Source organism: Oryzias latipes, chromosome 7 (genome assembly GCF_002234675.1).
Source record: "Oryzias latipes chromosome 7, ASM223467v1".
NCBI lineage: Eukaryota > Metazoa > Chordata > Actinopteri > Beloniformes > Adrianichthyidae > Oryzias > Oryzias latipes.
In genome coordinates, this window is record NC_019865.2 from 3,073,556 (window position 1) to 3,093,765 (window position 20,210).

General features: G+C 40.1%; 1 protein-coding gene across 2 annotated transcripts in view; it reads right to left on the minus strand.

Annotated features, from left to right (window-relative positions):
* cpne9 (copine family member 9) overlaps positions 1–20,210 on the minus strand; it is a 123,059-nt gene that overhangs the window by 24,000 nt on the left and 78,849 nt on the right. For both annotated transcript variants that reach the window (XM_011476712.3, XM_011476713.3), the window contains 10 exons: positions 16,363–16,426; positions 15,264–15,367; positions 13,612–13,716; positions 11,590–11,631; positions 11,318–11,393; positions 8,015–8,068; positions 7,452–7,513; positions 7,082–7,128; positions 2,421–2,602; positions 692–819 (listed from right to left, as the gene is read on the minus strand). In XM_011476712.3, coding sequence (XP_011475014.1) covers positions 692–819; positions 2,421–2,602; positions 7,082–7,128; positions 7,452–7,513; positions 8,015–8,068; positions 11,318–11,393; positions 11,590–11,631; positions 13,612–13,716; positions 15,264–15,367; positions 16,363–16,426 — 864 coding nt within the window. The remainder of the gene's footprint in view (positions 1–691; positions 820–2,420; positions 2,603–7,081; positions 7,129–7,451; positions 7,514–8,014; positions 8,069–11,317; positions 11,394–11,589; positions 11,632–13,611; positions 13,717–15,263; positions 15,368–16,362; positions 16,427–20,210) is intronic.

Genomic DNA, 20,210 nt, shown 5'->3' on the forward strand with positions numbered 1-20,210 from the left:
TATTTCCTGCGTAGTTTAATGTGACTTTAGTAAAAACAGTAATAAGGTAAATCTTTTCTTTAAACATATATTGAAGGCATGTTAAAACTTTGAAAATGAATTTCTCAGTTTTCTTTTATTTTATCTGGTTTTATTGCATGTACAATTTTATCATATTTATTAAGTATATGTTATATTAAAACATTGAGATAATAGTCTGCAATTCTCCTATTAGTGAACACGTGTAAATAAATACATAAATAAATAAATGGGCTTCATAATAAATGTGTGATGAAGCAAAAGTACAGTTGATCTTTCTTTAGTAAGACAAAAAAAACATCCAAGGAAATCGAAGTTTTGTACTTTTGCTTCGTCAAACATTTTTATTTTTCATAAATCGGGGATTTCTTCAGTCTTACAAAAAGCTTAAAAGTAAAATGAATGTTTAAATGTTTCTAATAAAAGGATATTCTGCTGCCCATTTCAGACAGATGAATGTGATGAGTGCGTTAACGCCCCCCCCCCCCCCATCATGCATATCTTCCCTTCTTTGCCACCTAATGTTTTATGAATAAAAGGTCTAAAGCTTTAATCTGCTGCTCACGAGTCATTTCACTTACAAGTCCTATTAAAAATGAAATTTCCAGAAGGATCCATTAATATCAGTTTAATCTGCAGAGCATTTTCTTCCACACAGACTCCCCAGGCTTACTTTGCCACTTTGTTGATAACGGGAGCAAAGTTTGTGGGTCCGTACAGCTGCACCGTCCTCAGGCTCTGGAAATACGCCTCCAGGACTCCCTCAATGCCCACACAGTTTGGATGATCACCATCGCCGTTCTGCAGCAAACAGATCACCCGTGAAAACCTGTCCTCTGTCCAGCAAACACGGATCGCTAATGCTGCTTCATGAGCTTATCTTACATTCTTAGACACAAAATGTCATTCTTTGCATTATAACAGCACTTTAAAAATATTTTTCATGACTTTTTAAAAATGTTTTATTGTATACAATGTACAGGGGCCACTTCTGTGTTCAAGTCAAAAATCAATTAATTAAAACAATTAACAAAATAAAGTTAAAATTCAAACAGAAGATGAAATATAGCGATATATTTATTAAAAGATTGACGCTATAACACACTGACCAGTTGGCAAATATAGAGATTACAGATAAAAACCCAAGTAGAAAAGGGTTCTGTTTGATTCTGTTCATTTCCAAATTCTTGAAATAAAAGCAGCAAGCAGAACAAGACATTAAAAAAGGATAATTTTAAATTAATAAGCGTGTAATCTGTGAATTTGTAGCATTGGTACTAAAACTTGACTGTATTACTTTCTATATTCTTGCTTGACATAATACTGTACAAAAAAATAATAATATCCTTAAATAATCGAAGCAAATGCAGCATTCTAAAGCAGCCCCATACTCTCATAGTACCACCACCTTGTCTGACTGCTGCCGTGAAGTTCTTTTTCTGAACGTTTGTGTTAGTTTAACTCCACATGACATGGGACTCTGATCTTCTAGAAAATTCCTCTTTTGTCTCATTGCTCCACAGAATATCCAGATGTTTTGTTGTGCTTCTGTTGCTGACTAATATCTCTCTCCTGTGGATGCATTTTCCTTCACAAGGCTCTTTGTGATGCATAAATTATAAACGTGTGACGTCGTGGATGTCTCCCTAAAGTCACATCAGTGATTTTATTTCTTATTAGTTATTCCACTTCTAAAAATGGCAACTTGATGTGATTTCTGAGTAGAGATTTCCCTGTTTCAAGTTACCTGAACATTTTCTTTATTATAAATGTAGGGCTAACACATTCCTCTCATTCTTTCTTTGTTGTCCTAAAGCCATTTTCCATCTACAATGTGGAGATGTTCCAAGGGGTCCAAAGCCTTAATTTGTGACAGAAGTCTTGAAATACTGTCCCACTATATGCACAGAATTCTTCATTCAATTGATATTGGATCTCCCTCATGGCTCCTGCAGCAAAGTAAGCCCACATTATGCCACTGCCACCCCCTTCCTTCAGAAGAATGACATTTGGAGGCCAAATCTAAAAAAGAAGAATCTTATAAAAACACTGAAAAAACAAGGTTTTAAAAGCTTTTTGGTTAAAATAATCACAGTAATAAATTGTTCGTGAATCAGATTTAAAATTACTTTTTCTCTGTCTAGATTTTTGAGTTGAACAGCACGGATTCTTTTGTGTCTTCTGAGCTGGATGGAGAGCTTTCTGCCTGACTGCTCTCATCCCTCGGGGAGGGGGGAGCGAGGAGGAAAAGTGGAAGGGTTGCTGGGAGGTTCCCGCAGGCGGCCAGATGAGCCATCATTTCAACTCGTGTGACCAGCTGTTGTTGCAGCTTCGTCTCCTGGTCCTAACCAACTGTGCAGATGTGCCATGCAAGTGTGAATTCATTTGCTTGTGTGTCTTACCAGTGGGAATGCATGGGAGATTTTGCCATCAGGGGGGAGCTTAGCTCCAAAGCCGTAGGCAGGAAAGAGCTTGTCACTGTCGTAGTCCTGGATTATCTCTCCCACTGCTTTCAGGGCCATGGCATATGCATTCATCTGGTATGGACTCATATAGTGGAGGGACGTTGGCTGGGATGGGTTACCTTGAAAAACACACAAAAAAATCAACGACCAACAAAAAGATGCACAATCATATTTTTGCTTTTAATTAATGGATGTTTATCTCTCTGCACTCTAGACGGTTTTGCCATTGTCCACCTGGAACGAGCTTTTTTCATGGAGTGGCCCTCAATCACAATCAGGATCCAGGCTCTATGGTTTTTTCAATGTGGTCCGAGCTTATCCCACCAAAATAAAGACTTCATCGGCCCAGACCTAAACCGCCGAAGACAACGGACTATTTCGTGCACATCTTTTGTATCACAAATAGTGCTAAAACTTTATACCCATTCCTAAGATCTCTCCTTAGTAAAAAGTCTCTGAGATTCCAGTTGATTCATTTCAGGGATGAAAACTCTTCAAATCTGCCACATTCAGTCATGGTGTACCACAGGGCTCTACAGTAGGCCCAGTAGGTTTGATTCCAAAGCCTGATGAAGCCACACTGCACATAAATTCAATGCTATACTGATGATCTCATCAGAACTTAATAACCAACTCAGTTAAACAAAATCCGCTAACTAAACTACAAGCTTAAAGGTGTGTTTTGTAAGTTCACTTAATGTCTGAGGCTACGTCAGAATTCTCTCTCTTACCCCTAACTACTAAAATAAACTATATGCTGACCACTTTTTTTTTTAATTGGGGGATTATAACGTCACCGATTTCACAAAGTGAAAATCGAATAGATATGAGCGTTGTACATCGACTACTTATGAATCCACTGTGTTCTGATGATGAAAACGATATTTTATTTAAACAATTTATTTAAATACTTTTTTTTTTGCAAAAATTGTTTAAATGCAATGCATTGTGGTTTATATTTGCCAATCTAGTGAGCATCGACACACACTGGTATTTCGCAGACACTTCTGCGAAATTTCCAGGGCACTCGATTTTGGAATTGTAGACTCATACAGCACTACAAAATGGCGAACGCACTATATAGTGCACTATGTAGTCCGTAGTGAAGGAATTCTGACATAGCAATAGTCACACCTACCCTTACGGGGAGATACAGGCTGTCTGCAGGTGAAAAATCGGCAAACTTGTAGAGGGATCACAAGCGGCCCAAACAAATGATCAAGATTGTATACCACTCAGTGAGCTGTAAAGGGAAAATGTTCATAAACATTTTTCCTATGGGCATGCTGCGGGGAATAGATTGGAGTGAGCACTTAAATAACACATAAAGGTGAGTACGGGTAAAGCGAGTGAGATGCAGTGATTCTTCTTTTTTTACCCCCCAAATCCTGCAGACTGCACAAGGATTCCGTTAGTGCTGTTCAGGTGATAAGCACGTGTTCCTTGAGTGCAGCCTGGCTGTTGTTTGTATGGACATCCTTCAGATACTTATGTATCACATGCACACCCTGTGCGTGCGGCATTTGTACACGGTCAGAAAGGAGTCAGTACTCTCACCTTATGACTACAGTGTGGCTTGACGATAACATAGAACACACTTACCACATGCACAATGGTGAGTGTATCGTGACAATGGTATGTTCCATTTTCATCACGTCCCTTGAGGTGGCCTTTAAGTTAAAGTACCATTAGCTGTCACACACCTAGGTGTTTAAAATTTGTTCTCCGCATTTGACTCATCCCCTGGGAGAGCAGTGAGCTGCAGACACAGCCGTTCTCGGGAACCATTTGGTGGATCAACCCCGCCAATCCAACCCCTTACGAACCTCAAGGAACTGCAGGACACACCTGGAACTCCTCTCTACAGCCGTCCCCGGGCCTGGACAACCCTCAAGAATGCAGTTTACAGGTCCACCTCGGTATGGATGCATATGATGACGACTAAAGAATTTGTTTTAGGGTGTTGTCAGGGTGAAGACTTGAATTAGACCAGCTACTATTGGAGCTTTTTCAGCTGCTCCCATGCAGCTTTAATCTAACAAACTGACACGATCTACCTTGGCTTGGCAGACACAAGTCCTTAACTGCATCTTATCCCCAAACAAAGCAGCAGCAAAGACTCACTGCATCAGATCTGCCAAAACATCAAAGTCATGACTTTGCAGTCTCTGCCCTCCCCTGTCTGTATCGGTGGGACGGATGTAGAAATTGTCTCGTCCTACAAGTTCCTGGGTGTACATCTGGACGATAAACTGGACTGGTCCACTAACACTGAGGCGGTTTACAAGAAGGGCACGAGCAGACTTTACTTCCTGAGGAGACTCAGGTCCTTCAATGTCTGCAGCAGGATGCTCCACATGTTCTACCAGTCTGTCATGGCGAGCACCATCTTCTTTGGTGCAGTGAGCTGGGGTGCTGGCATCAAAGCAAAGGACGCCAACAGACTGAATAAACTCATTAGAAAGGCAGGGTCTGTTATTGGCTCCAGCATTGCCAATCTGGAGGAGGTAGTGGGGAACAGACTGCTGGATAAACTGGGGACCATCATGGACAATCCCTCCCATCCCCTCTTCAGGGAGGCGGACAAACTGAGAAGCAGTTTCAGCGGCAGACTTATTCACCCCCGCTGTGCCAGAGAACGATACAGGAAGTCATTGCCATTGCCAGTCATTGCCAAGTCCATGCCAGCCATTAGACTTCACAATTCATCTGGCAGACTTACTAAGATTTTTTGACAATTCTAGAGTTTTCGACTGTATAATTATTTTATTTTTTTCTCTTTTCTTCCCTGTATATTTTGTGTCTTGTGTTCATCTTTATCCCCCTATTTCCGTGGTGTTGCTACTACAACTAAATTTCCCTTCAGGGATTAAAAAAAGTTGATCTTGGATCTTGAATTTTTGTTTCAATGATTGGAAATCCAAACTTTGAGCCTAACTTTAGCTTTTTGCAATGGAATTAGAGATTTTTGAAATCCCAGATCCACTAACAATGTTTGATCCAAGCTTGTTGTTAACATTTCATTAAAATCCTGTAACATGTCCTGACTTTTGGAAACAAAAACATGATTAGGTTTCTGTGTAAGCAGGAGGGATGCGCTCATTTGTCACACGTACTGCTTCTGCATGTTGATTGGATGGTACTCATTCTGGGATGTGATAAGACCTGGCTGATTTGCTTCAACTCATGTCCCAGAACATAAACTCCCAGAACTGAAGGAGGACGTACTTCCCATTTCCCAAGACTGTAACTGAATCAAAGCTCTCCTCTCCCTCCTTGGGGATCAGCAGCGTGGACTCTCCTTCATTCCGAAAAGAGTGCCCTGCTTTTAAATGAGATGAGAGGATGGGGCTGATTTGATAAGCCCAAATAAATTCCACACTCCAGCACACCCGCTGATAATGTATTCTCCCTAATCCAATCAAGCTTCCAACAGTGCCACAGGTGTGGCGCGGGGCTGTGGACACGATAAACAAACGTGTTCCTCATAACCGCTGCATCATGCATGGCAAATTGCATGTTTCATTAATATGAGGCCAAATACTGCAATACATTAAAAATATCAAGTCCTCAAATGTTCCGGTTGGGATTATATATCAAAAAAGGTCAACCTTATATTAGTCATAAATCTTGTTCTTTTTTCCAACTAAAGAACTTCTATTAACACAAAACAGAAACTTTTGTTAATATTAGTGAACAACTGGAGTGCTGCTGGTTTTCGGATTTTCCGGGTCCATGGAGGGTCGTAGAGAGAAGCGAGTGCGTAGAGAAAACTGTTGCAATCAACCAAAGGGACTGCATGGAAATGCGAAAACTGTGCCTAGTGGTTGAGTGACACGGCCTTTAACTCGTGTATGTCACTGTTTTTGGCAATTTTCTACCATTAGAGTCCAGTGGATTCAGTTTAACTAGGCGAGGAGGAAAAAATCTCACACCTTCATTTGGTTTGGTTTGACACAGTGTGGACATAAGACTAAAGCCAGGTGGACTAAAGTTAGAAAAGTTTAAAGTCCCATCAGTTGTCTCCACCGGTCTTCTGACTATCATATAAATGGCACCACTACACCTTATTTACTGATCATACATCTCACAATATTTTTTGTGGTTTCTTCAGATTTGTGCGTTTGGGCTCCTTTATTCCACTTAAATAAACTGCTTTGTTTTTATTCTGCTTTTTTGGACTTTTGGACAGTTTGTTGTGATTTTATACTATATTTTCCAGCAGGACATAGTGTGAAGATTTGGTTCAAACCATAATCTAGGTGAGCTCACCTGAGCTCTTGGGTATGAGTGCACTCTGGTTTGTTGCAGTCCCTTTGAAGTAAATGATGACACTGAGATTCATCGGCATAGACCTGTGTATCGTCTGTATATAGATGATTTAAATATCATGATAACATCACCAAATAGTTCATGGATTCTGAGGGACCTATATTTTCTGTGTCATAGTATCAAGTCCTGCACTGAATGATATTTAGCCAAACTATGGAGAAAAAACAAGACTTTGGTTTGAATGTTTTTTTTTAAAGACACCATCAAAATTAGCTAAAGTACACGTGTGCAAATATCATTTATATAAAACTATAACGGTTACTCACCATTGGATGCTGTGAAGTCAATAGCCACTGTAAAGTTCAGCTGTGTCCTGTTTTAGAGCAAAAAACAAAACTGCATTCACCTCCTTTGGTACAGTCTGTCCACGAACAACGTGCAACTCATTTCACTGGCGGAGCGACTTAATATGATGCGATTTCTCAGATTTATGGTTCAGCTGAGAAAAACCAACAGAATTTTTTTTTTTCAAATAGAAGCTTTTTAATGTTTTCTTCCACTCTTGAGAAAAATGAATACATTTTAAAGTTGATTAAAAAAGCGTTTGGGAAATCTTCTCAAGTCCTCTCACACGTATGACGGCACAAACAGAGCCCGCTGACATCCACTGAGAGACATCCTTCTTATTCCACTCACCCCCCTCGAATGAAATCTACAAAGGTGTACTCAGACTCCACTTTGAAGGACAGCAGTGTTACCTGGTAAACACACAAAAGCCCACAGTGAGAGTGACGGACCGACCAGGACGACTTCAAGGCTTCCTTTCATAGACTTTTATATCTCAGGGGAGACCAGACCAGGGTTCCTCATAGAATTAAAGGTCTCTTTGATTAAATGTATCATGAGTGTGGGTTTGAGCGACCCTGACCCTCATGAAGCCTTTAGGTATGTTGTCGTAGACCCTTTTCACAAATGTTTTGTTCCCAATCCTGTTTTTTCACCAGTGAAAGCTAAAAACAAACAAGCAGTCTGCCTAAATTCCTTATTTTTTTACGTATAATGTAATCAAATGGAAGCACATTACAAAAGATTTTGGCAAATGGTTGCAAACTAGTGAGATTTGGGAACTATATCACCTGTTTCATTCGTTAAGCAAAGATATGTACGAATAGCTGTTGGAACGGTCTAATCTGGATTTAAACAAACTGAGTTAAGTGTTCATCAGCGAGCAGGAAACAGGAGGAGGGACAGAAACGTACTGTTCCAGAGTTGATGTATTTCTTCTTTTTGCCTTTTTTCTTGGGATTTAATACCTGAAAAAGAAGAAAAGTGAAAAAAATGATTTATAAAAATAAGATCTCTGATTGCAGAACTCTTTGAAGTGTCATTGTGCTTCCTTCCTTCTCATTCTCTTCTTTTTTCTGTCTTCTACATTCTCACATGAGACATTTTTCTTTTCCATTTCAATCATTTCTAGGATTCCAGTGTTTTCTTTAAATGGAGTACATGACTTTACATATCTGCAGGATTTAACGTGATTTAATAAAAAATAACTTTTTTCATTCCTATAGTTATTAGCTTTTTGCTGTTTTCTCACATTTCTGTTTCTGTTGTTTTAAACTAACATACAACCTGCTAAAAAAAAAAAAAACTTCTTCTTCGATGTCTCATAGACCAAAAGATTCGTAAAGTGTGTTACAAGTTCAACTTTATTGTAAAGGTTTAAACTAAGAATGATTTGCTGTCACATTTTGATGAGCTTTTTCATTTTACATGAAAATGAAAATATTTTCAAAGAAACAACAGGAATTTTCCTTTTTCATGATTAAGATTTTGTAGAGTAAGAAGAATGGAAGAAAACAGAGATCTAAAGTCTCCTCTGATGCTTTTTTGCAGGTCAGAGTGCTCCAAACTCACTGAAACGTCAACATTTTAACAGTTTGCAGAAAACCAGCTGAAGCAAAATTCATAAAAGTATTAAAGGGCTTTAAAAAAAAACGAAATCTGTTCCCCTATAGCCTCCGGAAAATCACTTGAGTGTGGATAATAAGAGTAAAGGTTTTTTTTTTAAAGAGCATAAAGCTTGTCTCCTAAGCAATAAAGTCAGTTTATGTGTTCAGTATGGACTGATGAGAGCAGATTTACATAAATATAATGAAGGCATGCATCACTTTCCAAGATTTTCATCTCACCAAAGAGACCAGGGGGTCGGTGAAAAGTGAAATTAAATAACACTTCCATCCGAGCCTGTGGGGGGGGGGGGGGGGGGGTTATTATGATTTCTTTAGCTGCTCTGTCTTTTATTTTATTCTTTACCTGACTGCATGGACATATGTCGAGTTAGGAATGATGAGTGAACAGAGAGAAATTAAAACTTTCCACCTGATCATCAGGTTACAACGAAAAAGTTCTGCCAATGGTATTTAGAGAGGAGTCCCAGTGAAGCATCCCAGAGGGTTCGGCTCACTAAGGCCCAGTGCCAATTAACAAACCTTATCCACACAGAAATGCCTTCAGATTTGCATCCAGCAGATCAAGACGACGTGTAAAACATCGGCATGAACACATGTGCAATATTAAATTCCAAAAGACTCCAGTCAGAGTCCTTCGACGTCAACACAATCTTCAGAATAAAGAGGAAATCATCAGACCGTTTGAACGAATAGAAATTAAATATATCCAAACGTTAACACTGTAACACTTAATAAATGTGCAGCTGCAGTTTGCAAAAAGAAACATGACCTGCTTTTTATAGAGTTTTATCTAATGAAGGACATGCTAACTTTGCAGGAACTCTCGTCTTAATATAAACGTATAGACCTCTCTACTCTTAGAAATATTAGTTTTTCTTTTATCTTTAATATTTTAAGATATTTTGATTATTCTATTTAACCTGAGCAGCCTGGCTAGGTCTAAACAAAAGCACACCTTTGTATTAAAATGAATTAGAACATCATTAAGAAACACTAAAAAAAGATGTTGTCTGACAAATAAAAATATTCATATTTCTAGTCTAGAGTCTAAAAATGATGGAAGAAGCCATGGATTCAGAAGCAGCCGCCATCTTTAGGAGACCCAGCAAAGCAGATTCCTGTTGATTTTCCTGTTTGAGGAGTTAAAACGTTTTTAAAAAATCCATACGATCTGCTGGGATCTCACCTTCTTCATCCCAATAAGCCGTACATGTTTTAGAAGTGTTCACTACAACCTCCCGCAAAAAAAGAATGCGTGAGAACATTTTCTCTCCATGGGTGCACTGTGTGGTTATGACCTTGATGTTTTGTGTATGTCCCGCGTCAGCCCGTATCTACCTGTCAGGGCAGTTGTGATTAAGGATGAACTAATCTTCAGATGCACCCCTGAAGGCCGTGTCACTCAGCCGCTACGTACAATTTGTGCATATTGCATGAATAAAAACTGGCCAGACCTAATTATACATGAAAAAAGTGAGAAAACTTTTGGTTCGTTGTGTGAAATTTTCACAGATGCATCACGAATGAACCACGTTAAAACCAAGAAAGAAAGAAAAAAAATTGAATAAAGGAAAAAATAAATTAAAAGTAAATAAAAAATAGAAAAATAAAAACAAACAAAGGAATAATAAATAATTTTAAAAAGTAAAAATTAACCGCCTGCAAAACCACCAGCCAGCATCCACGCCCGACGCACCACCCACTCAGCCGCACGACACTGGATGCCACTCTGCGCCAGACCTGACCCCACGCCCGGACAGGCCGGATGGGGGGGTGCAGGACACCCCCACTCGGTATATACTGCTGGGGAGGTGAAAGATCAGCTGATCCTCATACTCGTCACACAATACGCCAATTGTGAGTGAACCGTGCGTGATTGTTGTCATATAAAAGTTATACATTGGTGGAACATGCGTGAAAAGTCCATTTCATACATATGGAACGGTCATGGGGAACCGCAAATTTGTGTATGCATCTGTCAAAAATCACGCTCAATTGCATTCGATTCTGATCAGCTCAAAATCGATTCACGTAAAGACCCGTCGGCCGAAACTCTCGATGGACATCTGTGCACATCGACAAATGACAGATGCAAGCAACATCTATGAATTATGTATATCCAGGATGCAACCTTCATATGTGGAAAATGTGCGTAGCGGCTTTGTGATCCTGGTCCATAAAACTCCTGCTTTTCTCCCGGTCGCCCTGCTGGTGAATTAAGGACCGCCCACAATCCCTCAAACTCGTTCCCTGCTTTCTCTAAACCTTCACATCCAGCACTGATTAACCTCAAAACTGTTGATGGTTATTGTTTACATATTGCAGTGCTATAACCGTTTACTTTTTGAACTTGTATAATATGTAATGAATGTACATTTAGAATATATGTTTCTAAAGCCCCACTTTAAGCAATGATGAGAAGGTGAGACTGATTCTTTTTATGTGTTGACACCTATTTTTATCAGCCGCTCCGAGCCGGAAATTTCATTCCAGATCAGAGGAGGTCGTTTCAAAAGATGTTGAAAATAATCTGATTAAATATGAGAAGAGCTAAAAAAAAAAACTAAAAAAAACTGTGCAGCAGCTCACCTCGTAGACGTTGAATTGGTTTTGCCCCCGAGACAGCTCTCTGTAGCTGGTGGTGAACTCTCCAATGAAGTCGTGTCTGCAGATGGAAAGTAGAATGCAGCAGAGTTCAGCCGTCCGTCTAAACTGTGGTTCTTATCAGTCTTTGCTTGGGTTTTTTCTTCTGTTTGATGTGCTTTTCCCACTCACCTTCCACACACACACAGACTCTACATGAAACATTTAATTTCTTTTTGACATTTAGGAGGTATTAGTGCGAATCACGAGGCTTTTACCTTCCATCTCGATCCCAGTCGTAGACGTCTACCTTCACAGTCCTGAAATAAAAGAAAAAAGAGGTTTTGTTTTAGAAGAAGTCCATGTAAGACCTGAGTGGATGGAGGCATTGCATACTCATTTCATAAATAATGACGCTCTGAGGAGAACTGTGGGCGCATTTCTGGTATTATGCGAGCTCCATGCCCTGAGCAGCTTCCAACCAAAGAAAATGATCAATTTCACAAGTTAGCAAGAAAAGTGAGTGTTAGGTTCATGCACTGCTGAGGGAAAAATGCAATAGTCTGGATCCTTTCAGGTGTTTTAATCTAATTAGCATGCCTAGCATAAAACTGGCAGTAAAGCTCGGAACTCTCTGGCAGCTCAGTGAGTCATTCTGGAGGACATTGGTGACTTTATGCATTGTTGGGAATAGTCTGTGGTTAGAAAATATTTGTAAACGGCAGCTTGAATGCAAATTGGGTCGGTGTGTTGACCCAACACAGGCTGAGCAGACAATTCATGGGAACAGCTGGTCATTTTCAGGTCTTCTGAGATGCCAAAGAACACACATGCCTCAAGGTAAATGAGGTAAATATCCTCATGGAGACTGACAGAGGATGAAAAGCTGTGAGATGGCTCCTCACAAGGATCCAGACTTCGTTAAGAATTTCAATCACGACCACAATTTAAAGATGAAATTCTTATGAACACCCCCCCCCCCCCCTAACATTTCTTAATGTTTGGATGTTACATTTTTTTAATCACATTTCAGCTGTCTTATAAAATAAAAAGAAACTTCCAGCTCAAGAGATGATTGGAGAGGGACTTTAACGTTTAAAATGTTGTGATTTGTGGTTTAAGAAGCGAGATTCCAGAAGCTCGCAGGCGTCAAACTAACTATTTTAAAGAATAGAAACACTGAAATAAGACTCCTGTGGAAGAAATTCCAAAAAAATCCAACTGAACTGGTCAAAACAACACAACACTGAGGGAGAGCAGGCCTGACACAAAAACAATGACTCAGTAGGAGTGGATATATGAGGACAGGATTACAAACTAGACGCAGGTTTAGACATTACTAACTGAATTCCAGCTGGTAAGACTGACTGGTTTGAGAGAATAATCATCAAAAAAATGAGAAGATGTGCTAACACAGTTAGCCTCAAGAAGAATATTTTCTTTATTTCCCTCAGGTTTTTGGTTTTTTTGGCATCTTGGAAAACAGAAAAAAAGTACAGAAATTCTGCAAAAAAAACTGAAAGTCATTAAAAAAAGAGACAGAAAACAAATTTGACTGTAACCTTCACTTTGGAAAATTTGAAAATCTACTTGAAATGACATTAATTAATAAGAACCAAAAATGACAAAAGATATAAACATACCACCTGTGCAGGAAAGGTTTTAAAGACTTTTCTGTTCACTTTCTACTTTTTTGCAGCAGAAACGTTTGCTCCATTCTTGTGTTATTTTGATGCAAATCGGCGGGGGCCCGCCTGCTCATGCGCCTCGGGGGACAAGTCCAGGCCGCGCTAACAGACGGCGACATGCAGCAGTTTGCAGCGTTTACTCTGATTTAGTCCGGCGTGGGTGTTTCACAACAACATCACCTGCAATTCTTCAGCCTGCAATTTTCCTAATTCCTGACTCCTGATGTGATGAGCTATTGACAGGAGATCAATCAGAAATCCTGCCACAGAGAGTGCCAGTGCTAATGAATCAGCAGCCGCCGTTGTGAGGAGGTCAGAATTGATGTGCGCACGTGCACGCCTGACAGCAGGACATCATTACTGACTCGCAGCTCTCATTTCAAATGTATATATAAGGCGGTTGAGTGGAAACAGAGTCAGTCTCAATAACACCAGTGCTGGTCTCTGGAACACCACGACCGACTGCTGGCATTATTCTGACCGCCCCCGTGACAGGCGATGCCATCCACCTTTCTGAGTGTGAGTAAACCCCAAACCTGACATCAAAATGTAAAACTATGCAGTCCTGAAACAAAAGTTTGTGAGGGAAGGTTGTGCAAAGTGTCTTCTGACCTGTCATAGTCGCCATTGCACAGGGCTCTAACAGGGATGGTGAAGGGCTGCCAGACGGGGTTCAGCGTGTTCTTGATCACTTCTGTCTTGTGGCAGATGGTGAACCTGTCGGTGAATCAACAGACATGAGGCTGCGAAACTGAGAGAACAGTTATGGCGCTCACCTGTGAAGACGATCCCTGCAGAAAATCAGGAAATGATCAAAAAATAAGAAGTGAGGTTCAGCCGTTGGCATTTGAGCAAGGCACATCTTCAAAAGAAGAAAGATATCTTAAAAAATTGTGTTATTGTTTTTTTTCAACGTGTAACCAAAGCGGCTCAGTCAGATCGTTTTTAATGGATGGATATTCTGGGGTTAGCACTCTCTTTGCCTTTTTCTGCAGTATCCAATTTTCCACTCACACTCTCCTTTTTGCTGCACCAAGTGGTCGGCAAAGGGCTCAGCCCTAAATTTAGTGCTACCTTTAATGGAAAGGTAGCACTTCAGATATTTACTGAAAGTGGGTTCCAGCAGAGAGCCTCTAATAAAATATAAAAATCATAGAAAACCATCTTTTCGAATTCAGATGTTTCATATTTAAGCCCCAAACAGGAAAATGCTAATATAATGTTAATTGCATAACAGTCCTGTTATACAATTGACTTCATCAGGAGGTCTTGAAAGAAATAAGAAAATGGACAGGAGAGAAGGTCTGAATGGAATTGGTTAAGTTTCATTAAACAAAGAAACTGCTGAGAAGCAAAAACAGAAAAAATGATGCACGGATGGACCTTTAAACCTTTGCACAAATATCCTCAGAGAAAACAAAAAACCTAAATTTGAGCGACAGTTAAACATGGTGGTGGTAGTGAGATAAAATGGAAATGATCAAACTCTGTTTTCTACCAGGAAAGCCTTAAAAAGAATGCATTTTTTTTTGTTTTGAGCCTAAAAAAACTTTGGTTTTATAACAAAAAATGATCCAAACCCAGCAGCAGGTTTACTTCTGAAGAGAACAAAAGTTCAGATCAAGATCAAGATTCTTAAGCCTGACTAAAGGCCGCGTTAGCTACACTGTCGCTACGTACAATCTGCTGATTGTCCACATTTCAGTCTTTCTTTCTGTCTTTTTTACAGTATAGCATACAGTATAGTATAGCATAGCATTTCTCTCATGAAGCAATAAAAAATCTGACTTTTTCTCTAAAATGAGTTATTTTGAATTTTGACAATTTTACATATTTATTGATCAATTAATGATTTTTTTTTAAGTATCAAAATCTTACAAAGACATATTTTCTGCCTTTACCTTCTAACATATGTTTGTATTTAAAGAAAAGCCCTGTTCCCACGTTACGCCAACTGTCAGAAATTGGTATTTGTTCCCTATAACTGCATTTTTGAAAATACGAATCATTGTAAAAACTCTTTCCAACTTCAAAAAAGTTCTTTTTGGTGATTTTGTGCTCAGGGAGCAGTGTGGAGGTTTAACGTGATCTATGAAAAGTGAAATCTGAAAAGCTCTCTTGAAACACCCCCTGAAGCTTTTATCTGTTCACGTCTGAATAATGAACAGACTGTGCCCACAAGCAAAGCATGAACTTTTAAAAACATCGCCATAAAAATGGGCTTCTTCTGCTGCAGAAACATTATCAGGACTGCCCACACTCACGTTCCATCCTCGTTGCTGCGATAGAAAACCAGGAAGGGGTCGGACTTTCCAAAAAAGTCCTTCTTATCCAGCTTGTTGGCACACAACTGCATGGTAGCGATGTCCTGGAGGGGAAGACAAGCACTTTTCAAAATAGTTATGGTTCTGATGCAATTTTTGCTTTAAAGTCTGCAACTTCCTTTCCTCAGGAACTGATTTTGGGGCAACAAAAGGCTTGTGCATGAATTCTGTGTAACAGTTCTGCAACGCTGAGAATCCACCAAACAATGAGGAGCATTTGTGCACAAATGTGGAGCAGAAGCCGCAGCAGCAACGCTTGACTTTGATAAGATATGCATGAATAGATTACTGTCTCCCACTGTTTTAGGAAAATTACTCATTATATTAGAGCAAAATATATCTTATTAGAGGATGTCTGTGAGAAATTCATATGTATGAGAGGCTACAGCCGTTAATGAGGAGCCCTGTTTTCCTGCTTTTGAGCGGGTCAGGTTTGGAAATGGGAGGGAAGGAAGGAAGGAAGTAAAGGGAGACTGGTAAATAATGAGATTTCTGACTCAATTTCTCCTGAGAAAAGGCATCATGGGAAAGTTAAGCTTGCCATTGACAGCATTTGGATCTTGTTAGCAGCAAAACCTCCCAGTGTAGCGATGGTAAACAGAACTGCGATAAGCCTGTTCATATATTGGTCCCTGGAGTGCACACATGCAAAAACATAAACCTCTGGAAGTACCTGACTGGCTGGTCTGTGTCAACGTACAACTGTGTCAGAGTGAAGCTGGCTGGCAGGTTATCTTAAATGCATTTGGAAAAGTGTGAAAAAAAGCTCTGGCTAACGAAATATCAGCAGTTTGTCATGGAGGAGGATGGCATTTTCCCAACATTGGTTTCGCTCAGCATATTTCATAATGGTTTCCCCACAGCCTGCATATGCATGGCTGTGTTGGGTTTTGTTTCCGTGTGTGGGAGGAGAAGAATGCAATCTGCTACAACAACACAACCAGTGCTGATCAAAAATGCACACACTGATAACATTCGGGCTACATTTGGGCTTTGTGTGTGTTTGTGTGTGTGTGTGTGTGTGATTGTGTGCACTGACCCTGCAGTTACTGAGCTCCTCCGCAGTCAGGATAATGACTCCACACTTCTTCCCTGGAATCCCACTGAGAGTGTGAGGAGAGAAGGAGAGACAGAGGGAAACACAGCAAAAGGTGGCAAGTGTATCACCACATTATTAGGAAAAGTGCAAAGCAGATGTCATTTATGGCTGTAAGCTGTTAGTGCACCAGCCGACAGCCCAGCATGCACTGCCATGTTTTCGTGAAAGCCCTTCTCACAAACACAGATGACTGAGCTACTTTTTATTTTAAAAAAATAAAATTGTGCTTAAGTCCAAAAACACCTCTTTATACCAGAGTTAAGAATTCGTGGACGTCCTCTGAATGTGAAATCAATCACATTTCAAACAGGTGTGAAGAGTGTTGAATGGCCCCCATTGATGCTTCTGATACCATCAGATATTTATCAGATGTGCTCTTATCATTGATGCTCAGCAGAATGACAAGAGCTGACTGGGAGGAAAAGTAAGGGAGAGGGTTCTGGACTGTCATCAGTATCAGCTCCCAACGGCTTTGTTGAAATTCACTCACTTCTTAGAGCACTATATCAGGCGTTTGCCATTTTTTTGGGGTGTCTGAATCCATACTTTCAAGATGCAGTGGTTTGGAAATTTTGAAAAAGTCTTTGCAAAAAAACTGAAAAACCAGCATTGATGTTCACTGTTTTGGCAAAAAAGGACCAGAATGCATTGTGTTTGTCATTACGTTATTCTTATTTCTATAAAGACGACCGACCGACCGACAGACAGATTTCACTTTTGTTACCACCTTGACCAAAAATCAATATGACTTCAACAAACAGTGACCTAAAAACAAAGTGATGAGGCTACAAAGAGTTGATAAACCTAATTTTGCAGGTCCGGAGCCTCAGTATGAGCTGGTGAACAGACAAGGACTGTTGGACATCATCAGCAGCTTTAGTTGGTGTCGTTTCATAGCTCAGTTAATTGCAGGAAGTTTTTGTGGCTTTCTTTACACTTTTCATGATATAAAGTCTAACATAAAAATGATTTTTGCCTCAAAGCTGGGCTTGAAATAAGGTCAGCTTCATGTCAATATAACATTTAGAATCCCTTTTCTAGGAACACCTGTGAGCTCCTCTGAGACCCAAAAGCAGACGTTCAGCTCAGAACTTTCCTCTCACAGGCTTCTGCATTTGGAAGCTGTGACTATCAGAGAACCGACGACTTCTGTGTTTGTTTATGCCCGAGGTCACAGTGGGAGGTAGAGTCATATTCAACTGCAATACAGTGTATTAACTACCCAATAATAACTCCAATATTTTAGCCCAACCTTTTTGAAATGAAGGAAATATGTATTTAATGCAAACAGATATTGCGAAATCTGAACAAAAAGCTCATTAGTATCCACTGCAATCAGTTGGTTGTGATTGATAATGCACTTCTAGCACCTTTCCTTGTTTCTCTCTTTACTGGCTCTTCTGCGGACACATTTTTATGACTAGCAGCTGTTAAAACAGGTGGCTCGACAAAAACCTGCTGAGACTCCAGAATAGCTTTCTGCTTGGTTCATTTTAGGGATAAACAGTGAGAAGAAATGAAGAAAAAAAGAAGAAACACTGCAGGACTTGATGAGAGGACAAATGAGAGGTATGTACATTTAAATCAGTGAGGGATACATTTTTCTTTGATAAAAACAGCAAGGCATTCCACCAATCAAAATCAAAGCATTTTGTTGTCTGAATTAACATGCACAGTCATTCTTACCACACCTGTGTGCAATGGCACACTGATTGAAAAACACTGATTTAGACAGTTTTGAAAGGTGATGTAGTTCCTCTTTATATCTTTCATGATGGTGTAAAGCAGGGGTGTCAAACATAGGTGGTTTAGTTTAGTCCGGCCCACACATGCAGAGTAAAAATAATAAGGATGTTTAAAATTCTTGTGCCCCAAACAGCAGTCGACCTTTTCCAACACAAGACTGTCAAGGATTACAACTGCAGATACAACATCTCTGAGGAGACTTGGGCACCAAATGAAGAATCCAGTCATTTATTGTATTTTTGCTCACTATTGATGAAAGCACCGACATCACAGATGTGTTCAACTGTGCATATTTATTAGAGGTGTTGAACAAACCATCACAGCGGACACAGCAACAGATGATGACATAGTCAGCTCTCTAGTTACTACTGTGGACAATGTTGGAGTGAATTGGTCATGTGATGTCTGTCTGATCACTGATGGCGCCCCATTAAAGGTCAGGAAGAAGGCAAGTCTTGCCACAAAATTCAGGCAGCAAGCAGGAAAAGATTTTTGGACGTTTCATTGTGTTTTTCTCACTTGAATGACAGTAAATGTGTTTCTGCACAGGATCCGAATCCTGATATTGGTGGCCTGGTGAAGTTTTAGGAGAAAAAGGGAGGTTCATTCCAAATTCTTATGTTCAAAAATGTTTGCAAGTTTAATTTGGCTTGTTTTTAAATGATTTGGACATTTACATCTTGGGCAGGGTCTTCCTTAGCCCCTCTTGAGTTTATCATTGGGATTGCTTCAGTATTCATTCATTCATATTCTTAACCGTTTTTCCCTTTCGGGGTCACGGGGCTGCTGGAGCCTATCCCGGCCACTTGTGGGCAAAGGCAGGGGCCACCTGGACAGGTCGCCAGTCTGTCGCAGGGTAGAATGTCCACAAACACACACCCATTCACTCTCACACCTAGGGACAATTTTAGAGTTGCCAATTAACCTATGAAGCATGTTTTTGGACGGTGAGAGGAAGCCGGAGACCCCGGAAAGAACCCACGCATGCACGAGGAGAACATTCAAACTCCACACAGAAAGGTCCCCCATTGATGTAGTTTTTCACGTCCCCCAGCCGGGTCTTGAACCGGAAGCCTTCTTGCTGTGAAGCAAGAGCGCTAACCACTGCGCCACCGTGCAGCCTTTTATTTAAAGTGAAAATAATTTTATTTAATATCCATTGGCCTTTGTGAATGAATGTGTAATAATAAATTATTAGGTTACCATGTTGGTTGAGGCATGTTTTCTAATTGAGTAAATTAACTAAAACAAAGCTTTTATTTTGCTTTTATGTTACTGGTCCGGCCCACTTGAGATCAAACGGGTTGACTGTGACCCCCGAACCAAAATGAGTTTGACACCCCTGGTGTAAAGGGTTCATGGTTAAAAAGAAATTGGGTACAACTCCAGTTAAGCCCAAAGTGGTTCCATTGCCTTTGCTAAAATTTTACTTAGATGTTTTCATTCAACCAGAAAGTTTCTCTTTCATTGGAAATGACAGGAATCTCCCCAAAGATGGGATACAAAAGTACACAAACGTACAGCTTTTGTTTGCATTTGAGGAAACAAGCAGAAAACTGGGAAAACGTCTGTCACTAAAGGACTACATTCACACTGCATGTGTGCAGTTGGGCCAACAATCTCTCATTAAACAGGAACTACGTTTTTCTCATGAACTACATTTTTTTCAAGGATGGATCCCCTGTAAAATATTCTTGTATCTAAACACCTCCTAACCTAGAATTGTCCAGCTCCTGCCCTACAGTGTCACAGCTCCTGACAGGAGGGTTTGAAGAGAAGCAGATCTGTTTCCCTCTCGGCCTGGATTTTGACATCCCAGCACCCATTGTAAAGCACCTTTCATTTGTGCAGCATTCATTACCAGAAGGTACCTCTAAGGCAATTCAAAGTGATTCACAGAGACCGAAGTTTAGGCAGCTATGAGGCAACTAAAAACTGAAAGAAAACCAAATAGCAAAAGGGATTGGCAGCATCTGCGCTAAACAATCTAATTAAAACGAAGATATTTAAAGTTGGAAAGGAACCTTGAGGCACAACACTGA